Raw genomic sequence first — 22,949 nt, forward strand, 5'->3', positions numbered from 1 at the left:
TGAGCGGTTAGGGAATCGGGCTATTAATCAGAAGGTTGCCGGTTCGATTCCCGGCCGTGCGAAATTGTGTTGTGTCCTTGGGCAAGGTACTTCACCCTACTTCTCCTCAGGGGGAATGTCCCTGTACTTACTGTAAGTCTGCTAAATGACTAAATGTAAATGTAGGGCTTTGACAGAACAGGAGTTTCTTGGCTCTGTGACAAAAAACTGAAAGTCAAGTTCCCACCAAACGCACATCATAACCTCCAGAAGAAATTACTTTGTGTCTGGCGAATCAAACCGTCACGTGTAGAAGTATGTCTCTTGTCTGCAAATTGAATAATCTGAATCTCAGTCTGATACCATCTGCTAATAATCAAAATCTGAATATAATTGAATTAGTCAATAATCGGAATATAATATTATCTAATCTAAATCTGAATATAATTCAATTGGCCAATAATCTGAATATAATCTGAATATAATTACATGAGCCGATAATCTTAATATAATTTAATCGGATCATCTAAATTGCAGGGTTGTGATCTTTGGAATCCAGCCGTCTCTCAAGGTTCTAATTTAGCAACCTGCAGCCAAAAAAGTGTCCTTGCTCAGAAACACACATGGGCTGCAACCTACTTTAGATTCAAACCGACAACCCTGTCTGCCTCTGCCTGGACCTCTCCGTGCCCTGGACTCTACTCAGGACACTAGCTTTACTTTACAAGTGTCATCTGATCCTCTGTGTGTGTCTTAGAGGTGGAGTGCCCCTTATTTGAGTTGTGTGTTTTAGGGTTAGACGCCCTGCCGACTCAAGCCAAGTCATATGACATCCTAGTTTTTCGTTTGGTTTGTGTGTTAAAACCAACCCTCATGTGAGAACATCTCCCCTCAAGTAAACATCTATCAGCGTTCCACACACAACCAGGTGCAAACACACACACACAGACGCACACAACAGCTTGTGTGTGTGTATGATGTACATACACACATGCCAGCACACACACACACACACACACACACACACACACACACGACTGCCTTTCTGAATAATTAGGTTCATTATTAAGATTGAGTTTGATGGCTGAGTGAGTTTGCTGCTTGACTTTTTCACCTTTCCAATTTATCTTTATGTTGTTTTTTTTCAGTGTTTTGCTGATCATTTGGAAAGAGAGAAACAGATTTGGAGAGGAATTAGACTAGAGCTGATGGGAGGAGGGGTGAAAAGAGGATTTGTGTTGCCCTTGTGAGATGAAAAAAGCGATTGTGGATTATCAGACAACACAGCAGCTATTTAGAAGCGTGGTGCCTGTCTTGTCCTAGTGGATCTTTATGCTGATAGATGTTTGTGTCTCGGGTGACTCTACCAGTCACTACAATTTGTTTCCCCCTTTGGCCACAAAGATGTCGTTGAACTGTGGTCTTTTTGATGAGGATGAAGTTGACGTTTGTGGTTTGAAACATCACCTTTTGTAAAGCATCATCTCTCTTGTACAGTTTTTCTTATTGTCAACCAATGTACCTCAATGTATCATTCCGTTCAGAGGTTTGACACTGACTTACCTTGTCTCGACTGTAAGCAGATGTCTCCACGGAGAGTTGCCATGGCAGCGAGACCAGGGGGGACGACGCGAGCGTGTGGTCCGGTGAGACGGACGAGGGCCTGGAAGTGTCCGACAGCCTGCTGCAGGGGGCGGAGCTTCAGAATGAGGAGTACCTCATGAATATTAGCGCCCGCCTCCAGGCGGCCGTGGAGAAGCTTCTGGTGGCCATCACCGAAACCACCAATCAGGTATGGCTCGCTGTTCTGGCCGTAGGTCTGGGATCCAGGTGCTGGGTGGCTCTGCTGTCAGATGCTCTGCCTCCGAGCTATACCCATCTCTAGCATGGGGCTAACACGGTTGGGGCTAACACGGTTGGGGCTAACACGGTTGGAGCTAGAAGGGGGCTAGAAGGGGGCTAGAAGGGGGCTAGAAGGGGGCTAGAATGGGGCTAGAATGGTAGTGGACTAAAAGGTAAAGGAATTTCACTAATCAGGGATTGTTTAGGGTTTCAGACGGCATTAAAATCTTCTACCAACAGTCATGTTGTAGCTAAGTTTTAAAACGAGGTATGTTTTAAAGCGTGTTGAGGATAAAGATTACATTTGAAGGCTCTTTGTTTGCCTTGTTAACTTTCTTTCAGGCTGCTTTCGCTCCAAACATCAACACTGACTGGCCGTAAAATCCTGTTACTAACTGGTTAACCCAGCAACTGACTCACCAACTGACTTGTGAATCATTAACTGACAAAGGTTATAGCTATAGTTTAGGAACTACAATCAACAGGCTACTTAAAGTTTCAATACTTGGTCTGATGATGGAGGGGTCGACGTGCTTTCAGTAAACAAAGAGCATTGTGGTTATAATGCCATATCATGAATATCCTCACATTAAGGTTGCATCAACTATTATGTAACAACATAGGTATACCTTCAGTAAAAACGTTGTAGACACATTAGAATTGCTATGTCATTAAATGGTGTAATGTGTTAGCGGTATACGTTTTTAAGTGTGTAAGAAGGCCCATCATGGGGTGGGTGTGGGGTGGGTGTGGGGTGGGTGTGGGGGGTGAGTGTGGGGTGTGTGTGTGGGGGGTGTGTGGGGGGTGAGTGTGGGGGGTGTGTGGGGGGTGTGTGGGGGGTGAGTGGGGTGAGTGTGGGGTGAGTGTGGGGTGAGTGGGGTGAGTGGGGTGAGTGTGGGGTGAGTGTGGGGTGAGTGTGGGGTGAGTGTGGGGTGAGTGTGGGGTGAGTGGGGTGAGTGTGGGGTGAGTGTGGGGTGTGGGGTGTGTGGGGTGTGTGTGTGGGGGGTGTGTGGGGGGTGAGTGTGGGGGGTGTGGGGGGTGTGGGGGGTGTGTGGGGTGAGTGGGGTGAGTGTGGGGTGTGGGGTGTGTGGGGGGTGTGTGTGGGGTGAGTGTGGGGTGTGGGGGGTGTGTGGGGGGTGAGTGGATGTCGTAAAGAGGGGCAGTTGAAGGTTGTGTCGCCCAAACAAGATCAATGTTAACGTCCACTTACCCCTGTAAAGCCCAACCTTCCCAATAACAAGTTTCATTTGTGTTATCATTTGTACCGCTAAACCATAATCAAGCGTGACTACATACAAATAGCAGTTCTTATGTAACTACAAGTTACATGTTACGACATGTTACTATAGGTATTCTTATGTAGTTCTAGGGTAAAAAATACAATTGAACTACTGTTTTAGTAATCACATTCAAACCAGGTGCAGGTAATCTATTCCTCGGCCGACGGGAATGTATTTGTTATTGAAATATTCCCACGTAAACATTCCTTGCATTGTCATAGCTTTGCATGTTAGTGTTGGCTAGAAGGTACTGGCTGGGCCCGCGGATGTAAATATGGTCTTTGTCACATTAGCCCACAATGGCCACACACACAACACACACAGACAATGTCCTTTACCATGCCAACCCCCCGTGGTGTTCAGCTCCCTTCACAGAACCCCGGGGTGAATGAGACGGCAGAATCCTAGCGGGTCACAGAGAGAGAGAGACACTCTAGAATTCACCGTCACAAAGGAGCTGGCTCATTCTAAGCGGTTGCCTATAGATACGAGGGACATTTGTATGCAGCTTTGTCCGTTCAGACAGCCTATTGTGATCCAGCTGGATGAGCTGGCCCCGCCCTCTAAGGCAGCCTTGGCCCATCTCTGTTTTCTGAGTCTGTCAGTGAACTGGGGTCGGGTTTTTGCACGTCATTGAATGTGCAACAGTGACTACATGGTGCATCTTCTGTTTGGCCTATATTCAAGCATTACTCACGGTGTTGTGGCTTTATGTTAGCAATCTAAAAATAGCATAGATGAGATTTTAGGTCAAGCATGAATTATGTTTCAGCACTTTATACTGTCAATCTCTAAGGAATCGCGTGAACTGCAAAACAATATTTTTTGACTTTTAAATCAAGTAGCGTATGGTAGCCAATGTATTTATCCACAAGTTTAATTTCCCTGTTGTAAAGTAGTTTTTTCTGCAGATTAGTTTTCTCGAATCAAATAGTAGTTGGGTCCAACGTGCTGTATAATGACTGGCAGTGTAGACATGAAACCTCTCACGTCAGCTTGAGTAGGATCGCGTGGGAAGGAAGCTAAGATCTTCCTTCTCACTGATGGCCCAATAAAAGACATCAGCACTCTGAACTCTGAACTCCCGAACGAATGCCAAGTCTTCGCCGTCCAACCTTCTGCCAATAAAGCGCCACTGTGGAATGTTCTACAGCAGATCACACGTCAAACGCCACTTAATAATCCCTCACTTCAATCTGGAGACATCTGCTCGTAGTTCACAAATCAATCCAGCTCCGTGTCTTCTAAGGTCTCGACCGATCATTTAATGGTTTCTCCGAAGGGCGATTGATTAGAGGCACACTGTACTGTCGGCGTGAATTATCGTAATTCCTTATCTTCCTCGCCAATAAGGGGCTGTCTGAGTGGATGCTCATGTAATGACTTTACAGTGGAATGTTAAGTGTCCCGTAAGCTGGCTTTGTCAAGTGTTTGCGGGAGAGGGAGGTATTCAGTAACACTGACGCAACGGCATGACATGTGCACGTTCAATAAGGTTCGCTCTTCGCTTATCCTGTAAACAGTAAGGTGAGAGGGGGAGAGAAGGAGGGGAGAGAAGGAGGGGAGAGAAGGTGGGGAGAGAAGGAGGGGAGAGGAGGAGGGGAGAGGAGGAGGAGGAGGAGGGGAGAGGAGGAGGGGAGAGAAGGTGGGGAGACAAGGAGGGGAGACAAGGAGGGGAGACAAGGAGGGGAGACAAGGTGGGGAGAGAAGGTGGGGAGAGAAGGTGGGGAGAGAAGGTGGGGAGAGAAGGTGGGGAGAGAGGGAGAGGCTGCACATGTGTGGTATTTAGGGAGATCTGTCACAACGCCTCACTCGGATAATCTGCTCCGACGAAGAGTATGAATCCGGTTCAGCAAGCCCTCATAAAGAAGAAAAAAAAAAAAAAAAGGCGTGTCTGTGAGAGAGTAAAAGTACTCTGCCGCTCAAAGCTACCTGCTCCACTTGTCCTGGGAGCAGAGGCCACACCCACTCCCTCCCCCTATCAGTGAACAGGATCCTGCCTCCACTATTGATCCAGGAAGTGAAAGGGAGATACGTTCTGCCTGTTGTTGCTGTTCCACACTGGGACACACGGATTTAGCCCTCTATAAGCCTCCATGCTTGTTTGTAGAAAGAGAGGGGGGAGAGAGAGGGAGAGGGAAAGAGAAAGAACAAGAGTGCTCTGATAGGCTGCCTGAGGTAAGGAGAGAGAGAAAGAGCCGGGAGAGAGAGAAAGCAGTGAGAGAGAGAGAGTTGGAGCAGTAAAGAGAAAGCGACAGCAGGACACTGACTCAGAGAAGTGTGCCGGCAGACAGAGAGGAGAGGAGAGAGAGAGAGACTGGGTCAGAGAGATCCACAGAGGTTTGTTGAAGGATTGACAGGGAGGACGAGAGCGTGAGAGGAAGGATAAGACTAGCCGGGCCATCCTACACATTCACCCTCGCCGGGAAGCAATTAAGGGGGGCCCTGGGGGCTTCCCCGCGGGTCGCTGTTGCCGTGGCGGCATGGCTTTGTTAATGAGCTTCCAGAGGGAGGGAGGCGAGCGAGAGAACGGAGAGAGAGGGAGAGAGGGAGCGGAAGAAATGCTTCGCTGAGCGCCCGTGCTTCCGAAAGAGAAGCAGATAGAGAGAGAGAGACGGCTACGGAGGACGACAGCTCTTTGGATCTTGAAGTCTCTCTGTCTTTTATTGGTTTGTCTATCTCCGCTAACGCTGCACTCTGGCATGCCTTTAGCCACAGGTGCGTGGTGTGATTTACAACCCCCGTCGGTGAAGGATTACTTTCTGTTGTGAACACCGGGAAGTTTCCACTTTTCCTCCGACTCCAAACTTCACCTGGTCGTTATTTGAAGACTCGACTCTTCTCAATATTGACTTGTTCCGGGTGTCGCAGGATAGCATGTGATTGAGTCACAGTGGATGCCAACTCACCTCCCTCCCACCCACCCAGCCCCCCCCCACGGTATTGTTTACCCAAGGCCCTGCGCGTGACGGCCCCGTAGAGACCGTTGCTTAGAGCCGGGCAACTTCCCCGCGCTCCTCTCTCCTGGCTCTCCCGTTCGTCTAGCGGCACGCGATGCCTCGCTCCCCCGCCAGCGCCCTCGGGGCGGCAGGTGCAGCCTAGCTTCCACGCCCGCCGACCGCATCACGGGAACGCGTCGCTCTCCGGGATCATGGATTCGTACCGCTCCTACTGGAACTCCACCAAGCAGGCCAGCCTGTGGGTGGAGGGGGAGGACCAGGACGTGTACGAGGTGGAGTCCCGCGTTCCCCTGCCCCGACCCTTTCCCCTCAGCGGCACCCTCAACGAGAAGAACGCCGTGGTGGTGCAGACGCAGATCTCGCACGTCAACCACAGGACCAACGGGCACCTGCTTAAGGTGATCTCCAAGATATCCCTGCCCACGCCGCCCTATACAGTAAGTTGGTTGTCCGTGCGGTGCGCCGCGCAGCTGTCTGGCCACAGGCAGAAGGTTCTGGTAAAACGAGTCTGAGGAAAAGTGCAAACTCGTTTTGAACTGAGAGTCTGTCTTAAAAGGGTGCCTGCTGTTGTGTGTCACAGCTGTGCTGTCGTGCAGTCAGTAACACACCTTCCTCCATTACAGTACACTTAGAGCCCTGTGTGTACACGTGTAAGCAAGCTCTTTATCATTACAGTGACATGTCACTATCTGGCAGCTAAACTCACACTCTGCGGCTAAAGGAGTCAGTTGACTACAGTACTGGAAGTGTTTAACATCTGTAATTTCACCTGGGTTCTGCGTGGCAGAGTCATGTGATTCCTTCCTGGTTGGTTTAATGACACTTTGACCTTCGGTGCAGGAGATATGGTAATGCTTTAGTTAGAGGGACAGGTATAGCCTGAGGGCTTTGTTGCGAGATTGTAAATGTCCATTCAGCCTGAAAGTAGGTGCTAGTGTGTCCTCTGAATCCACAGACCAGGATGTTGAGGATCCATGATAACTCAAAGTAGTTTCATAGATACATCTAAAAAAGTAGTTTCACAGAATTCTTACAGGTTATCTCACACCAGCAACACTATCCCAATTCGTATTTTAATACTACTAACAATATCTTAACATCCTCAAATTAATAAGACTTTGTTTTAACCCCTCTCTAATCTTGCCCTTCCCTTGCCCCCTCCCTAACCTCGATCAGCTGGAAACAACTTCTGTCTTTGTCTTATAATGCACAAATGAGTCTTAACTACTGTCCAATCTTCTCTGTCCCTCTGCATCCCTCCCCCTCTCTCCCTCCCTCACCTTCCCCCCCTCCCTCCGCTCCCTCCCCTGTCCCCCCCCAAGCTGGAGCATGCCCGTCTCACCCAGACCGAGCTGATGCGAGAGTCCTTCAGACACAGCCAGGAGATGGGGGACCTGCTGCAGAGGCAGGAGGAGCTGCAGGAGAGGCTGGGAGAGGAGGCTCGCGCCCGCGAGCAGCTGGCCCTGGAGTTACACCGGGCAGAGGGTGAGGAGGGGAGTGGGTGGGGTAGGGTGGGGGGGTAGTGGTGAAGTGGGGGTAGGAAGGTAGAGGGGGAGAGGGGTGGCAGGGGAGAGGGTGAGTGGCTGGCGTGTGTGTGTGTGTATTCTTAGCTTTCTGAAGACCTACGTTGGGAGGTATTGTGTGAAAATGGCTGTGTTCGTTTTGAGGAGAGAGGCAGGTGTTAAATGACGAGGTCAGACAACAGGTGGCGAGGTCAAAGGTCATAGTGAGAGTGTTTGTCAGGGAGGGGTTGCGTCGGGGGAGGTGAATGGGGAGGACATGTGAGGCTCTTCTGGATGTGGAAGTGAAACACAAGGTTCTGGGTCGAAGGGAAACTGCATCTCAAACTGTAAGAAGTTACACTGCAAAAAAGGTCTGCTAAAATACAAGAAATTAACACTAAATTTGAAGAGAAAATGACTTAATAGTGAAATTATCTTGCTGCATCGACAGATCATTTTACTCGACAAGATATCTTTAAATAAGTTGGTTCCAGTCTAGAAATAAGTAGGCTTAAGAATATACCACAAATTGAAAGATAGAAACTAGTAAATAATTTTTGAAACAAGATAATAAATATTATATTTCCAGAACTAAGATTTTAAATCTTGGCAAGCAGAACAATTTGCAGTGTAACGTTACTTTTTATAATTTTTATTCCCGTTGTTCGGGGGTGGCACCATTTATGGGGGAGTCAGGTGGCTGAGCGGTGAGGGAATCGGGCTAGTAATCCGAAGGTTGCCAGTTCGATTCCCGGTCATGCCAACTGACGTTGTGTCCTTGGGCAAGGCACTTCACCCTACTTGCCTCGGGGGAATGTCCCTGTACTTACTGTAAGTCGCTCTGGATAAGAGCGTCTACTAAATGTAAATTTATGTTACTTTTAATGCCCTTGTTAGAGGGTGGCACTATAATGTCAGTGTTAATGCCCCTGTTAGGGGGGGGGGGGGGGGGGGGGGGGCGGCTGACTGAGGTCACAACCCTGTCAGGAACAGATGGTCCACAAGGGCTCTAGATGTGACACAGGTGTCTCACACACAGGACACCCATCACACACAGGCAAGGACAGACACTCATTTTAGGGTAAGAACCCCTTTATTCTGCTTCTAAACTGTAAGAGACCTAGTCTTTGCTTGATTCTGGTGAGTGTAACGTCAATGTAATCACTGTAATTCAATACGATTCTTTGTTGTGTCCTCTCGCATACCGTGTGTGTGTGTTCAAAGATCTGATAGGATCGGTTGAAGTATGGCAAATATTTGGTATCAGAAAGTTATCTCCACCTAGCTGGTGCTTGTCTGCATGAAGGGAGTCACTGTCAGCCTTTGAAACTCCCTCTGGCATTGTTAGTAAACGATGAATGGTGTGACATGAGGGACAATGTATTTAAAGGCACAGTATCTTGATTTCTTATTAGATTTTTACGATAGGAATGTCTGCTCTGAAGTTGTTAACTTAACCTAAAGGTGTGTTACTTATCACATTTTTTACACTATTACTCGGTTAATAATCATATTAGTTCCAGAGTCACGTGCGGGAATGTTAAGAATTAGGAATTCAAGTTAGTGTGGGGCCTAAACCCTTTTGAAGACACCTCTAAGTCAAATAACCGCATCTCTCTATTGTGTCTGCGTTGCTGACCGTGTACAAACACGATGGATGTCGAGCGACATTAATACCTCGCTTTTGTCTGCAAGGTCCTCTGTGTGGTAGCTCTGGGTGTGGTGTTGAAGACTGGTTTCAATTATCACCGATGCACAGGCTTGAGGCAGCCTGAAGATGTTCTGTCACGACTGACAGAACATCTTGAGTTCCTCTGCGGGGAAAATATTATTTACCATAGTATTGAATTCCGGTGGAGTATCGGAGTGATCCTTTGGAAATGATGTATTGTGGTGTAGGATTACACAGCGATGTCATGGCTGTATATGAGAGACCAACAGTGGAAAAATTAAATTGCTGGCCAGTCATGAAGGAATTGTGTTTGGAGTGCAGAAGTCTGTAACCGTTTACATGTTCGTTGACGTGTTCATGTGGAAAACGAGTGCCAGGGGAGTGTCAGCTACAGCTAGCTGGTTAGCTCCGCGATGGATAAGCTAGCGCTGTCGTTAGCAACGTTATGAAACGCAAGCGCGTTGTGGGACCAAGACGACCGTTTTCCTTTTGAGACCGCAGTGGTCTCTGTGCGGCGATTCGGTCGTCAGGGATTCTGGCGGTCGTAGTCTCCGCCCACTCGTGAACTGAAGTCTCAGAGTGTACCACATAACATATAAACATAATAGAATAAAACTATAAACTTTGTGGAACACATGTACACAGAATGCTCAACAGGGGGAACCACACTTGGCTGCACTGAGCTTTTAGACTGGCTGTTGATGAAAAGGGATTTCTATTAGAATTTGATTTATATTAAAATGGACTGTATGTCTTGTACGGGGGTCATGTGGACCTGTTGCCATGGTGACCCTATTGCAACCAGAGGAATTCAGGACCAGCTAGTTCCCACCTGGTCTCGTGACCTCAGCATTCCACCCACCAGCTGAGAATAATCTTAGAATTATTTGTTTATTCATCACCCCTTAATATAGGGTTTGTCCTTAATATAGACTATTTTATCAATCCCTAATGTAGAATATAAAAAAGATATTTACTTGTGAACCTCATCAGAATGAGCTGATTGTGCCTAGCAACATGTGCTGGAAACAGGCCTATCTCATTGCGTTGGCTGTCCTCCATGGCTTCTCAAGCTAACTGGGTCGCACATGCCTCCCTCCCCTCGCATGTGTTTGTTAGTCTGAAAACGTGCGTGTGCCCGGGGTTGTTTTTAGTGGTTGAGGCTGGGTTCAAGGAATTAGTACATAGTTGTGGAAGTAATTTTGATTGTATATTTGCATGGACAGAGGGAACACAGCACTTACCTTTTAACACCCTTCCCTCCCCCACTCCTCCTCTCCTCCTCCCCCCCTCCATCCCTCCCTCCCACCCTCTCTCCCCCTCATCTCCTCTCCCTCTCCTCCTCCCCCTTCCCTCTCCTCCTCCCCCCCTCCCTCTCCTCCTCCCCCCCTCTCTCCCCCTCCTCTCCTCTCCCTCCCCCTCCTCTCCCTCCCTCCCACCCTCTCCTCCCCTCCCCTCCCTCCCTCTCCCTCTCCTACTCCCTCCCTCTCTTCCTCCCTCTCTTCCTCCCTCCCCCCCCCCCCCCTCCTCCCCAGGTCTGATAGACGGCTACACAGGTGAGCGGGCAGCGCAGGAGCAGCAGTTACGTCACAAGGAGGAGCTCCACCTGAGCCTGGAGCAAGAGCTGCAGGTAACACACCCAGGGGGATTTGAACCTGCAATCATGTGCTCTGCTACTGAGCCACGGATGAGACACCAATCTCTGATTGGTTCGTGAAACAAACAAAAGGCAAAACAGACCGAACGCATATATATTTCTCGTTACCAGAATATTGATTTGTGTTTCTCGTGTCTCCTGTCGACACTCGTACTCTAACTGAATTGCTATTGATCCTGAACCGGGCGTCGTGATTGGCTGTTTCAGGTGACGAGCAGCCGCCTTCGCGAGCTGGAGCAGGAGAGGCTGCTGGCTCAGCAGGAACGGGAGCTGCTGTCACGGCAACAGGACGCCATGAGGGAGACGGCCGGGCCCCGAGAGATGTGTACGTATCCCACAATCCCCCTGTCAGCTACCACATTCTTTTTTTCTATATTTTTTTTTTTTTGCTTGATTAAAAAGCTAATAGATGAAAACGGGTTGTTAATTACCTCAGAACTAATGTCTGAATATCCAAACTATTCAGATGTATTAACTTTAATAACTATTTACTACTTTAAAATACAAGAAGTCTTGCATTGCTTATGCTAGTGTTGTGTAGCAGTAATGTTCTAACTGATTATACGAGTGCAGAAGTGACACAGTATATGAAAAGTTACATACAAATGTGTGCCTTGCAATGTGTGCTTCATAACAAAAACTATGATAAAGTCTGTCTTTGAATGGTTTCATAGGGAAGCACAGGTTCGAATGACTCACACAAAACATGTCTTTATTGGCTAGATTTGCATTTGCATCAATGAGACACCTGATTCTCATCACCAGGTGTGTTGCTAGGCAGACAGCTCGACACCATAGTGCTTTCAGTTCACTGTCAACGCTATTTTCATAGATTGTAATAGAACATACATTATATTATTTGTTTGCCTGTGCCTAAGGCTTAGGCCTCTATTTTATGTTCAAGCAGTCTCCAGAACTAATTTAACTATATCCACAATGGTGGTTGCAGAGCAAACTGAAGTCTGAATTCATGTTGTTCCAATGTTTGTAATGGATACCTATTTGGTGCTTCTGTGGTGAATGACGTCCAGCCGGTTTTCGGCCGGGGGGGATTGGGTTTTGATCACAGATACAGTAACCCTAGGCAACTGATCCCTATGCCTGGTATTCAGTGCTCTGTTTTAGGTTATGCGGCAAATAAACAATCACACACGGAACGGTAAGTGTCATGTTCACACGAGGGCAGAAATCAAACTTATTTTACAGGAGCCATTTCAGGAACACTTTCGCCTTGCTCTTACGGCATTGGCTCATTCCTCCTCTGCCAACACATCTTTAACCAATTCCCACGGCCCTAAAAGGCAGTTAGGCCCCACCCTCTCTATTTCCATCTCTGCATCCTTTCTCATTGACACTCTCTCTCTCTCCCTCTCTCTCCTTCTCTACATTTTATGAGCAGACAAGAGCATGTTAAACCACTGTGCTTTCTCGTTCTCCTGTAGGCCTAGTTGAAGCTGCAGGGGTAGCTGCACCTGAAGCAGGTGTGTCCACATCACGCATGGCCAGTCTCCTCTCTGCATCTCTCTATCGTCTCCAGTCCACTGGGCAGTCACCGATATATATATATATGACACTTATTCTTTTAACCCCTCGAATCCAGCAACTCACCGAATAACCCCTTGCTTGCCATGGGCTCCCTCACTCACTAATCGTTGCTTCAGCTTTTTTTGTTTCGATTCACTTTTCTATGTTCTGGTATGTCCTGGTACGTCATGGTAACGTGTTTATGGGTCAACATGAGAATTATTATTTAGCATGAGTATTGAGAGAGATTAACTATATGTTGAGACATCTTGCAGTCCTTTGTTTCCTCATTGGCAATCATCTTTACTCACAAGTTCAGATCTGTTGACGCTAAGGGCCCAGCGCTGATCTTTGCTTACAACCCTTCGTGAGAATGTCACAGATTTTTTGGGGGGAGTAAGATGATTGACCAATCAGGTATCCCCACACCCTCCCTCCCTTCCCCTTTGCTTGTAAATGCACATGAGTCATGGATATCACACTGTCTACGTCCGTGGTTTGTCCCCTGCACATTCTTCCCATCTTGATCTGTTGTACTAATAAAATATGGGTTTGATATCTCTGGTGAAGCAATGTCGGTTGGTCCAATGGTGGCAGCGGATGCTTGAAGGGATATGTGGCGGGAAATTGTCTGGAAGACACACTGGCGGTTGTGTTCTGTGTGGTGCACAACATGAGGCTGAAATGGAGGACGTGATATGATTCTCATTGAGAAAAATTAATTTGCCAACCAGCTATATTCAAAATTATGGTGGGAGGGGAGTGGTGGTAAATTTAAACAGTTTGAGGTGTCAAAGACTCCACTGACTCCATCTCAGCGTCCTGTCCATTGTTGGAATCAAACCCAAATAATTAACCATCAGTTTTGTCAAGTGAGTCCCTCTTCCTGGTCCCAGTGACTAAAACCATAGATATATATAAACACTAGATGTCTTACGGCGGAGTCTAGAACGTCCGCACATGGCGGCCATTTTGCTACAGTCAACTCGCTCACCCATGACATTGTGTTGATGCTACATGTACTTTTTAAATGACAATAACTTGCTCAATTTTCAACCAATTTTTAAACGGTTTGGTTTGTTATCAACGTCAGAGATGTCTGTATGCCACTGCATACTTATGAATAATTGTTTTTTTTATTTTTTATAGAATAGAAGTATGCAGTGGCATAACGACATCTCTGACGTTGATAACAAACCAAACCGTTTAAAAATCATAATTTTCATCATTTAAAAAGTACATGTAGCATTAACACAATGTTATGGGTGAGCGAGTTGACTGTAGCAAGATGGCCGCCATGTGCGGACGTTCGACTCCGTTGTCCGGCAACGCGGACGAGACATCTACCCTTTATATATATCTATGACTAAAAGCTCCCCCACCCGTCCCCTCCTACCCTCCTTCCAGATCTCCTGGAGGAGACGGAGAAACTGATGAAGGAGAAGGTGGAGGTGCAGCGGCAGGCCGAGAAGGAGAGCCTGGATCTGCTGAAGCAGGTGAAGCTGCTGGAGGGTGAGCTGGAGGAGCAGGTGAACAAGGCCATCGAGCTGGAGCACACTCAGAAGACGGAGAGCGGAGACCTGAGGCAGCAGATCCAAGCCCTGGAGAAGCAACTGGAGAAAACCAGAAAGTTTCTCGACGTAAGAGAAAAGGGAGGGATGGATGAGTAAATTAAGTGGAGACCGGGATAGATGGAGTAAATTTGTTTGTGGAAGGATGTACACAAATCTTATTAAAGCTCCTATAATTATAAGATATGAAAGTACTTCTCATATAACAACCCATATGAGTAGATTGAATTCCCGGCATTCCCGCTCTGTTAAGAAGATTCCGTTGTCATGTGTGACTTACAGGAACAGGCGGTCGATCGGGAACACGAAAGAGACGTCTTCCAGCAGGAGATCCTGAAACTGGAACAGCAGCTGAAGAACCCTCAGAAGCTGCTGGCCGGCTCGGAACAGAGAACCAGAGAGGTAACGGTTCCACGCCGGGCCCCATACAGGTGCTATGTGGGACGCCACGGCTGAGGTTCCACCCTCCATTGTTCTGTCATAATGTAACGAGAGGAGGTTTGGAATGGTAGGAATGGTCGGCTGTGGCCCGTGGATTAGAGTCTCAGTGACACTCTTGAATAACAGGGAGGTAGAGTTACCTGTAGCCACCGCCAACGTGGTGCAGAGGTGGCCACACCGAGGTCGTTGCATGAACACGTGTTGTTGAGAATAATACAGCGCACGCTGCTTGTGATTTCTTCAGTGTTTTTTTTTTTTGTCTTTGGCCAACCCACCTCCATTAAACGTCACCATTGTTTGTGTTTTTATAGGCCAAGTACTAAACACTGCAACCAACTGGTTACAGTTGTTATAGAAACGGTTTCTCAAATGAATCCAGATTATTTGGTGAAGAGTACGTAAAGAGTTCGTCAGTGACTGGCAAATGTGTGGGGTGGGGATCAGCTATTTGATAGTGTATCCAAATTTATTTTGCTATTGATATTACTTAGCTTACATTGTAGGGGAATCATCATTTGAGCATTTGTCCTAACTTGGCGATCTATTATTCTCCCATCTTCTTGTCCCTGCGACATTCTAAGAGTTTGTGGTTGCGCTGTATTAGTTGCTCTGTAGTCGCCTGTAACTGCTATCGCCATTAAGCCCAATTCTCTCCCTCTCTCTTCCTTTATGCTATCTCTTCCCATTTCCTTTTCTTTCCATCTCTCTTATTCTACCAATCCATCTTCTCTACTCTTCCTTGCCTACCTCTCTTTCACGGCTATTGAAGGTGGATCAGGTGACCGCTAAGGTATTGCTACTAGCCATTTATTAAAACTCCTTTCCAGACAAATGCTAGCTGCATTGTAGCAACCCTAGTGGCCTCCTCCATAGCTATCCCCTCCTCCTTTCTCCTGCCCTCTCTCTCCTGCCTCTCCTCTCTCTCCTGCCTCCTCTCTGGTACTCCCCGGTGGAGGAATTTGTTCATCTCCAACCAGCATCAAAGAGACAAGTCTATCCGTCACTGTTAAAGCCCCACCCTAGTCGCTCTCCTGGTCCTGCCTGTCTGCACGACCCTCATCGAGCCTTGTCCTTCTCCCCTATCCTTCTCAGTCTTGCGCCTTCCTCCTCTTCCTCTCTCCCTTCCCGCTCTCTCTTGCTCCTTCAGCAGGTGGATCAGCTGATTGTCTGGCCGGCGGATCAGCTGACTTCTCACCAGCTGCGCTGAACAACTGTTGTAACCACCGTACATCCCCCCTTGTGTTACAGCACTACCATCGCCTTCGTCGTCCGTCCCCCAGCCCACCCACCCCTTTTTGACTCCTCCTTCTTTCTCCCTCTCTCCCGTCCCCCCTCTCTCAGGTGGAGCAGCTGACCCCCCCAGCTACCAGCTACACCCGACCATAAAAAAATATAATAAAATCAATCAATCAAATGCTAGCCGCTTCAGCTAGCCGTGTACGATCCCCCTCTAAAGCCCCCCTTCTCTCTCTCTCTCTCTCTCTCTCCCTCCCCCCCTCTCTCTACCACCCCCTTTCTCTCCCTCTCCCTTTCTCTCCTTGCCTCTCTCCCTCCCTCTCCTTCCCCGCTCCCTCTCTCTCTCTCCTTCCCTCTCCCTCTCTCTCCCCCCCTCTCTCTCCCACCCCCTCTCTCTCCTTTCCTCTCTCTCTCTCCTTCCCTCTCCGTCTCCCTCTCTCCTTCCCTCTCTCTCCCTCTCTCCTTCCCTCTCCCTCCCTCTCTCTCTCTCCCTCCTCCTCCTCCTCCAGGTGGATCAGCTGACCTCCCAGCTGAAGGAGAAGGCTGACTGGTGCAGCGAGCTGCTGCTGAGCTCCGAGCAGCTGCAGCGAGAAGTCAGCGAGCGCAACGAGGAGATCGACAAGCTGGAGGGCCGTGTCCGCGAGCTGGAGCAGGCGCTGCTGACCAGCACAGAGACACTGGACACGGTGAGAAGGAGGGAGGGAGGGATGGGGGGGATGGAGGAGGGGGAGGGGGATATAGGAAGATAGAGGGATGGCTGATAAATAGTGTAATAACAGTGGAAGGGAGAGGGTTACAGAGAGAAAGGGAGAGGTGGGGGGTAGAGGAGGAGGGAATGAAAGAGGGAGAGGAATGGAGGGGGACAACCCCCCCCTCCTCACCCACTCTCTTTCATTCTTTTGGCTCGCTCCGTTGCTATTGGTGACGCTCCGTGAAGGCTAGATCCTGCCAACGCTGCTCCCCAGAGAGCAGACATGAGGATGTTTTGCTTGTGTGTGCGCGGGGGAGAGCATGAGCCGTGTGCGACCGTGTCGCCACTCGTGAGACGGTGTTGTTCGGGGGAGGGTAGAATGACGGCGTGAGGGAACGCGTTCGTCGGACTGTCTTTGTTTCTGTGTGCGTGTTTCTGTGTGCGTGTTTCTGTGTGTGTGTTTCTGTGTGTGTAGCGCAGTGTGTCGAGGGGGCGTGTTCAGGCTTTGTGTGTGCTGGTTGTGCTTCGTCCATGTCTTCAGTGACTAGATAAGGTGGTGTGTGTGTGTGCACGTGTGTGTTCCTGTTTGTCAGTCTGAACCTCCACACTGCGTGTGTGCGCGTCTCCCCCCTGAGCTTGAGCTGTGCAGGCCGGCTGGGTGGTGGTTTTGTGGCGTCTTACTCGCTTGTTTATGTTTGCAGACGGAGGAGAAGAGGCAGCATGTGTCTGTCGAGGCCGAGGACCCTCCTCTGGAGGCCCAGCTGCAGACCGAGAGGGAGGCGCTGGACAGGAAGGAGAAAGAGGTACGAAGGAAGTGCATGGAATCTCCTTCATGAAAACCGCCAATATTTGTCATTTTTCTTAAGTGATACATGGATGAATTGCTTAAATTATTAACTTGCTGTGCCCTTCCACACTGACACAAACCCTCTCTCCCCCTCTCTCCTTTCCTCCCCCTCTCCCTTCCTCTCTCTCTCCCCCTCTCCCTTCCTCTCTCTCCCCCTCCTTCCCTTCCTCTCTCCCCTCTCTTCCCCTCCTCACTCCAGATCGCCAACCTGGAGGAGCAGCTGGAGCAGTTCAGGGAGGAGCTGGAGAACAAGAGCGAGGAGACTCACCAGCTCCAAATGCAGCTACAGATCCAGAGGAAGGAGATCAGCACCCAGCAGGACACCCTGGACGTCAAGGACAACCTGATCAGGGTACGACCCCTCCGTAGCACGCAAGCTGACTCAAACTGCAGTGTGTCGCTCCGTAAACACTCTGAAGACAGAGAGACCTGGTGGTTATGATAAGCCACGGTAAACCGCAATAGGCTTGGACTCTGTTTTTCCTTCCCAACTCTACCGATACATCTCTATATTATTAGCTTGTGTATGGTGTAGGCAGAAAATGAACGCATTTTATTAGTTATAAAAAGTTTAAAAAAAATGAACAATTAAACACTGTTTCCCATAGTTGTAGTCCCAGGATAAGGGTGATGATTGTGTTGAGAGGCGCCATAATATAATCTCCACCTTTTTGAAGGTTTTGGAGGAGAGGGACAGGGAAATAGCTGTTCTTAATGAACAGATCGCTAAGCTTCAACACACGGAAACAGCATCTGATAACAAGGTAACACAATATGCACATACGGAACAGACCTGGATTCTGTTTGCGTATTTGTATATGTCTGTGGCAGTGCTGTGCTGTGTGTGTGTGTTTGCGTGAAACTCATTCCGTTTTTGTGTTTCGTAAAACCACAACTTTTTTTGTGTCTTTTGGTTTCGGTAAGTAGACCTGTCGTGAGTTGTTGTCGTATGTCTGGATAAACTTTTGAGACACTCAAGAGCTGTGATTGTTTTGAGCTTTGTCATGAAACTGACATTGCATTTGACCTCTGTAAATGCACCTAAGAAAGCTTTGATGAACTCTTCGTTAAGGCATCGCTAAACGATGAACTGATCGTTAAGGCATCGCTAAACGATCCGGACTGGAACCACAGCCGTGTCTCGTAGGTTTTAAAGAAAATCACGGCAAGTCTGACAGCGATCAGCTCGGCATCCTGCATTCGTAACCACCTTACCCCTTCCATCCAGGACATCAACGAGAAGGACGAGTTGATCCGGGAGCTGGAGTCTCGGGTGGAGTTCATGCGGAACGAACAGGATCGTCTGAAGAGGAACAGCGAGGAGGAGCTGTACCAGCTCAACGCCGTCATCGAAAAACTCCAGGAGGAGCTCGCTAACATCGAGCAGAAACAGGCGGCGGAGGAGGAGGACGAGGAGGAGCCGCCGCGTCCAGAGAGCCAGACGGGAGGACCCAGCAGGGACGAGTACGACGAAATGAAGCAGAGGGTGGACCTGGCCACCCACGAGCTCGTCACGCTCAAAGCGGAGCACGGCTCCCTCTTGGACACGTACCTGCGCTTGAAGGAGAGCGCCTTGGCTTTGGCGGAGTCAGAAAAGCTGGACGTGGCCTCGGAGTCGGATTTCGAAGAAGCTCTGAGGGAGAAGACGGCCGCCTTTTTGGTGATGCAGGCCCAGGTCCAGGCCCTGGAGCAGAGCGCCACCTCCAGGGTGGAGGAGCTGAGCCGCCGCGTCCAGGACCTGGAGGGTCTGGTCGGGGAGAGGGACTCGGAGCTGGCCCGCTGTCGTTTCCTGGTGGAGAAGGCCCAGGAAGATGCCGATGAGCTCCAGCACAAGGTCTCCAACTTAGAGGACAAGCTCAGGGACAGGGTTGCCGCGACACTGGTCAGCCAGGCCCAACTAGGGGCCGTCCAGCAGCAGTCCCACGCCTCCAAGGACCAGGGATCCGACGAGACCGACCTGGATACCCAGAGAGAGTCCCAGGCAGCGGCCCACGACTTCGGGTTCCCGGGGATCCCCAAGATGGACTTCGGCGTGCTGGGCGTAGCCAAACGGGGTCCGGCCGGGAAGGTGGTGCTTCTGACAGAGAAGCTAAGAGAGCTGGAGGTGGGGCTCAGCGGCATGCAGAGGGACCAGGAGCTACAGAAACAGCTGCTGTCCAGCTCGGAGGTGGAGGTGATGGAGTACGAGAGGAGGCTGGCCACGCTCATGGATCTGCTCAACCAGATGAAGCCGGCCGGGCACCTGAGGACCAGCCTGCAGGCAGGGGTGCGTGTTAGCATTAGCATGTGCAGCTGCAGGGGTTATGTGTTAGCGTTAGCATGTACAGCTGCAGGGGTGTGTATTAGCATTAGCATGTGCAGCTGCAGGGGTGTGTATTAGCATGTGTAACTGCACGGTTATGTGTTAGCATTAGCATGTGCAGCTGCAGGGGTGTGTATTAGCATGTGTAACTGCACGGTTATGTGTTAGCATTAGCATGTGCAGCTGCAGGGGTGTGTATTAGCATGTGTAACTGCACGGTTATGTGTTAGCGTTTGCATGTGCAGCTGCAGGTTGAGGAGTAAGCGTTAGCATCAGGGCTAAAAAATAACAGCGTCCCGTGGTCCGTTGTCACTACATTGTACTTTAATATGTAGGTACACAGCTATATCAAAACATTCCAGCCTTAAAATCCAATAGTGATATATTAGGGGAAAAAAATATTGTCACTTTTTGGCAGGTCAAGACAGTTTGGGACGGTTAGTTTTGCACTTCGGGACGGTACTGAGACAGTAAGGGAAAAAAAGTTAGTTGCGAGCCCTGGTTAGCATGTTCCTCTGACCGAACATCACGGCTTAGTCAGTTCAGACTTCTGTAATTGGTATAACATATTTTTAATACTTTGATCATGTCAGCCGTTTGATATAAAAAAGTTTGGTGTTTTTCCACAGTGTCATGTTGATTAATGGCTGGACATTTTTTACTCTGACTCAGGCATCGTCCACCAGCGACAACTCAGTGTCCAACGTTCTCCAAGAGCTACAGGAAGTGAGAGAGGAAGCTGCCGTTACCAGGCAACAGCTGAGCACCTTCAAGGAGAGCAGCAGCAGACTTCAGGAAGAGCTCAAGGTACATTACCTCCACAACGCACACAACCGTCTGAGTAAAAGTATTAATGTTGACTTTATTTAACAGATTTTATGGGATTTAGCAAACGTTCTTTTCTTTTGTATTCTAGGCAAAAGAGATCGCTGTAGCAAAGCTCCAAGAAGACCTTCAAAGGGTAAGAAAGAACATTTGGTTACAGCTGTAACTTTCCCAGAGCAATACATGAAAAAGCAGGAAAAAAATATCTTTTTTAAACACGTTCTCCTCTTGTCCTCAGGCGTTGGCTAGAGGCGCTGAGGAAGCCAAGATGGCGGAGATGCAGCGAGAGCTGAGGGACTTCAAACAGGAGGCCTCCGCCGCCAAAGAGGAGCTAAGCAGCTGCAAGGAGCGCTGTGACAAACTCCAGGAGCTGCTTCAGGTACTGACTGAGGTCAAGGGTCGTCTTCTGACACAAAAGGCTCTGCATTAGCCCTTACCTGTGCTACTAGAGCGTTTGAAGAAGTGTTCTGTAGGCTACTTGGAATGCGGTTCGCAGATTTAGTAAGTTTTATTGTTCTTGTCAGTATTTAACTTGTGCTGTCATGTGCTTTTTGATGAAGGAGAGAGAGATGACCATCGCACATCTCAAGGGTGAACTTCACCAGGTAAGAGTCTGCTTTACAAACATACACTTTGATTTCATTTCGCCTCGACATCTCACAAACGAAACACGATCATCAGATGTGTATTATGTAGCAAGTCAGATCGGTCACACACCCTATTTTAACCTTTGACCTTTGCGTCTCTCCCCCCAGGCATCGTTGGAGGGCTTGGGGCCTGAGAGGTCCGAACTCCTCCAGGAGCTCCAGGACGTCCGAGACGAGGCGGCCTCCACCAAGGAGCAGCTCACCAGCTTCAGGGAGAGTACGGACGAGCTCCAGGGTGAGCTCCAAGCCCGGGACCTGTCCATCTCCCAGCTCCAGGAGGAGGTGCGCAAGCTGGGAGCAGCCTTGGCCAAGGCGGACGTGCCTCCCTCACCGTCCCCGTCGCCTCAGCCCCTCTCCTCCTCCGCCGCCTCCTCTTCCTCCCAACCCAAGAAGAAAGGAGGGAAGCAAGGGAGCAGGAAAGCTGGAGACGTCAAAGACAAGCAAACCCTCGTGAGGAAGAGCTCCGCTCCCTCCTCCTCTTCCCTCTCTGAGAAACCTCGGACGCCCCCGCTGAACAACGGCTCCGAACGGCCGCGCTCCCCGACCGCGGACTCGTCCACGCAGACGGAGCCCTCGCCGCGGGCGCCTGGCCGACGTGCGGACGAGGAGGCGGAGGGGGCGTGGGAGGTCGTCAGGGAGTACCAAGAGAAGATCGGCCAGATGCTGGAGCTGCACGCGGCCGAGATCCTGGACATGGAGGCGCGTCACATCGCGGAGAGCGAGGCGCTGAGGAGGGAGAGCGAGGCGCTGAGGAGGGAGGGACAGCACACGGAGGAGGAGTGCAGGGCTCTCAAGGCCGTCATCGATAAACTGTGCTCCAGCGAGGTGAGGGCCGTGACCTCCTGTGTGTGTGGGAAGGGTGTGTGTGTGGTGTGGGTGGCGGAGGGTGTGTGTGTGGGAGGGGGTGTGGGTGTGTGTGTGTGTGGATGTGTATGTGTATGTGGTGGGGGAGGGTTTGTCTTTCTTGGATGTTGTTGGGATTAGATTGATGACAGGTTTCATTGTTGCGTAGAGCTTGCGAGTACTTGCTGGAGAGATGATGTTTTTGTGCCTATCACAAACGCCTCAACATTGTGAAGGTTCGATTCTGGTGAAGATTCTTTATTCCGCCATCTCAGTCCTCCTTTAAATACAGGCTTAGCACAGATACAGAAGGGCAGAGTAGAGGAGAATGTGTTTGAATCTGGTTTCATCTCCTCCAGGCCGCTTCATCCAGACCCGAGCGTCCTGCAGCATCACATCTCAAGGACGGCTACACCAGTGGTGAGCTTCAGCAGCTCTGTGCATCACACCCTGACCCAAGTAGCTTCACATGTCATCACACCCTGACCCAAGTAGCTTCACATGTTATCCATTTAGCAGGAGCTTTCATCCAAAGCGATGTACAAATAGTGCATGTGGAAAGCACACCAGAACACCAAGGATCAGAAGTTCATAGTTGTAACTGTATTTCAATGATCAGGGTCAAGCAACACACTGTATTTACAAGCCTCAGACTAACTTCGCTAGCTGTGAAGTAACCAGCTAGCACAGTAGCTCATCAGCATGTACCAGGCTGAATCCTCCTCTTCCTCCCCCTCCTCCTCCTTCTCTTCCTCCTCCCCCTCCTCCTCCTCCTCTTCTTCCCCCTCCTCCTGCTCCTCCTCCTGCTCCTCTTCTTCCTCCTCCTCCTGCTCCTCTTCCTCCTCCCCCTCCTCCTCCTCTTCTTCCTCCTCCTGCTCCTGCTCCTCTTCCTCCCCCTCCTCCTCCTTCTCTTCCTCCTCCCCCTCCTCCTCTTCTTCCCCCTCCTCCTGCTCCTGCTCCTCCTCCTGCTCCTCTTCTTCCCCCTCCTCCTCCTCCAGACAGCAGCTCAGACTGGAGCCAGAGGACAGGGTACGACCTCCCTAACCTGCAGCAGGAGTTCAGGAGCACCCCAGAAGGAGCCAGGAGGGAGACGGATGACGCCCTCCCTGATAGAATCAAGGTCAGACCGC

At 49.6% G+C, this 22,949-nt stretch overlaps 1 protein-coding gene across 3 annotated transcripts in view; it reads left to right on the forward strand.

Moving 5' to 3' along the window:
* Positions 1-22,949, forward strand: part of akap9 (A kinase (PRKA) anchor protein 9) — a 58,399-nt gene that overhangs the window by 28,563 nt on the left and 6,887 nt on the right. The window contains exons 17-35 of one of the 3 annotated variants that reach the window (XM_067256552.1): positions 1,560-1,771; positions 7,384-7,546; positions 10,771-10,865; positions 11,100-11,217; positions 12,335-12,373; positions 13,824-14,056; positions 14,270-14,389; positions 16,174-16,350; positions 17,057-17,158; positions 17,402-17,554; positions 17,880-17,966; positions 18,431-19,468; positions 20,177-20,311; positions 20,421-20,465; positions 20,568-20,708; positions 20,890-20,934; positions 21,085-21,801; positions 22,179-22,239; positions 22,818-22,939. In XM_067256552.1, the coding sequence (XP_067112653.1) occupies positions 1,560-1,771; positions 7,384-7,546; positions 10,771-10,865; positions 11,100-11,217; positions 12,335-12,373; positions 13,824-14,056; positions 14,270-14,389; positions 16,174-16,350; positions 17,057-17,158; positions 17,402-17,554; positions 17,880-17,966; positions 18,431-19,468; positions 20,177-20,311; positions 20,421-20,465; positions 20,568-20,708; positions 20,890-20,934; positions 21,085-21,801; positions 22,179-22,239; positions 22,818-22,939 (3,803 nt within the window). The remainder of the gene's footprint in view (positions 1-1,559; positions 1,772-7,383; positions 7,547-10,770; positions 10,866-11,099; positions 11,218-12,334; positions 12,374-13,823; positions 14,057-14,269; positions 14,390-16,173; positions 16,351-17,056; positions 17,159-17,401; positions 17,555-17,879; positions 17,967-18,430; positions 19,469-20,176; positions 20,312-20,420; positions 20,466-20,567; positions 20,709-20,889; positions 20,935-21,084; positions 21,802-22,178; positions 22,240-22,817; positions 22,940-22,949) is intronic. The other 2 variants (XM_067256554.1, XM_067256553.1) reach the window with 2 other exon arrangements.

The sequence above is a fragment of the Osmerus mordax genome, chromosome 18 (genome assembly GCF_038355195.1).
Source record: "Osmerus mordax isolate fOsmMor3 chromosome 18, fOsmMor3.pri, whole genome shotgun sequence".
Lineage (NCBI taxonomy): Eukaryota > Metazoa > Chordata > Actinopteri > Osmeriformes > Osmeridae > Osmerus > Osmerus mordax.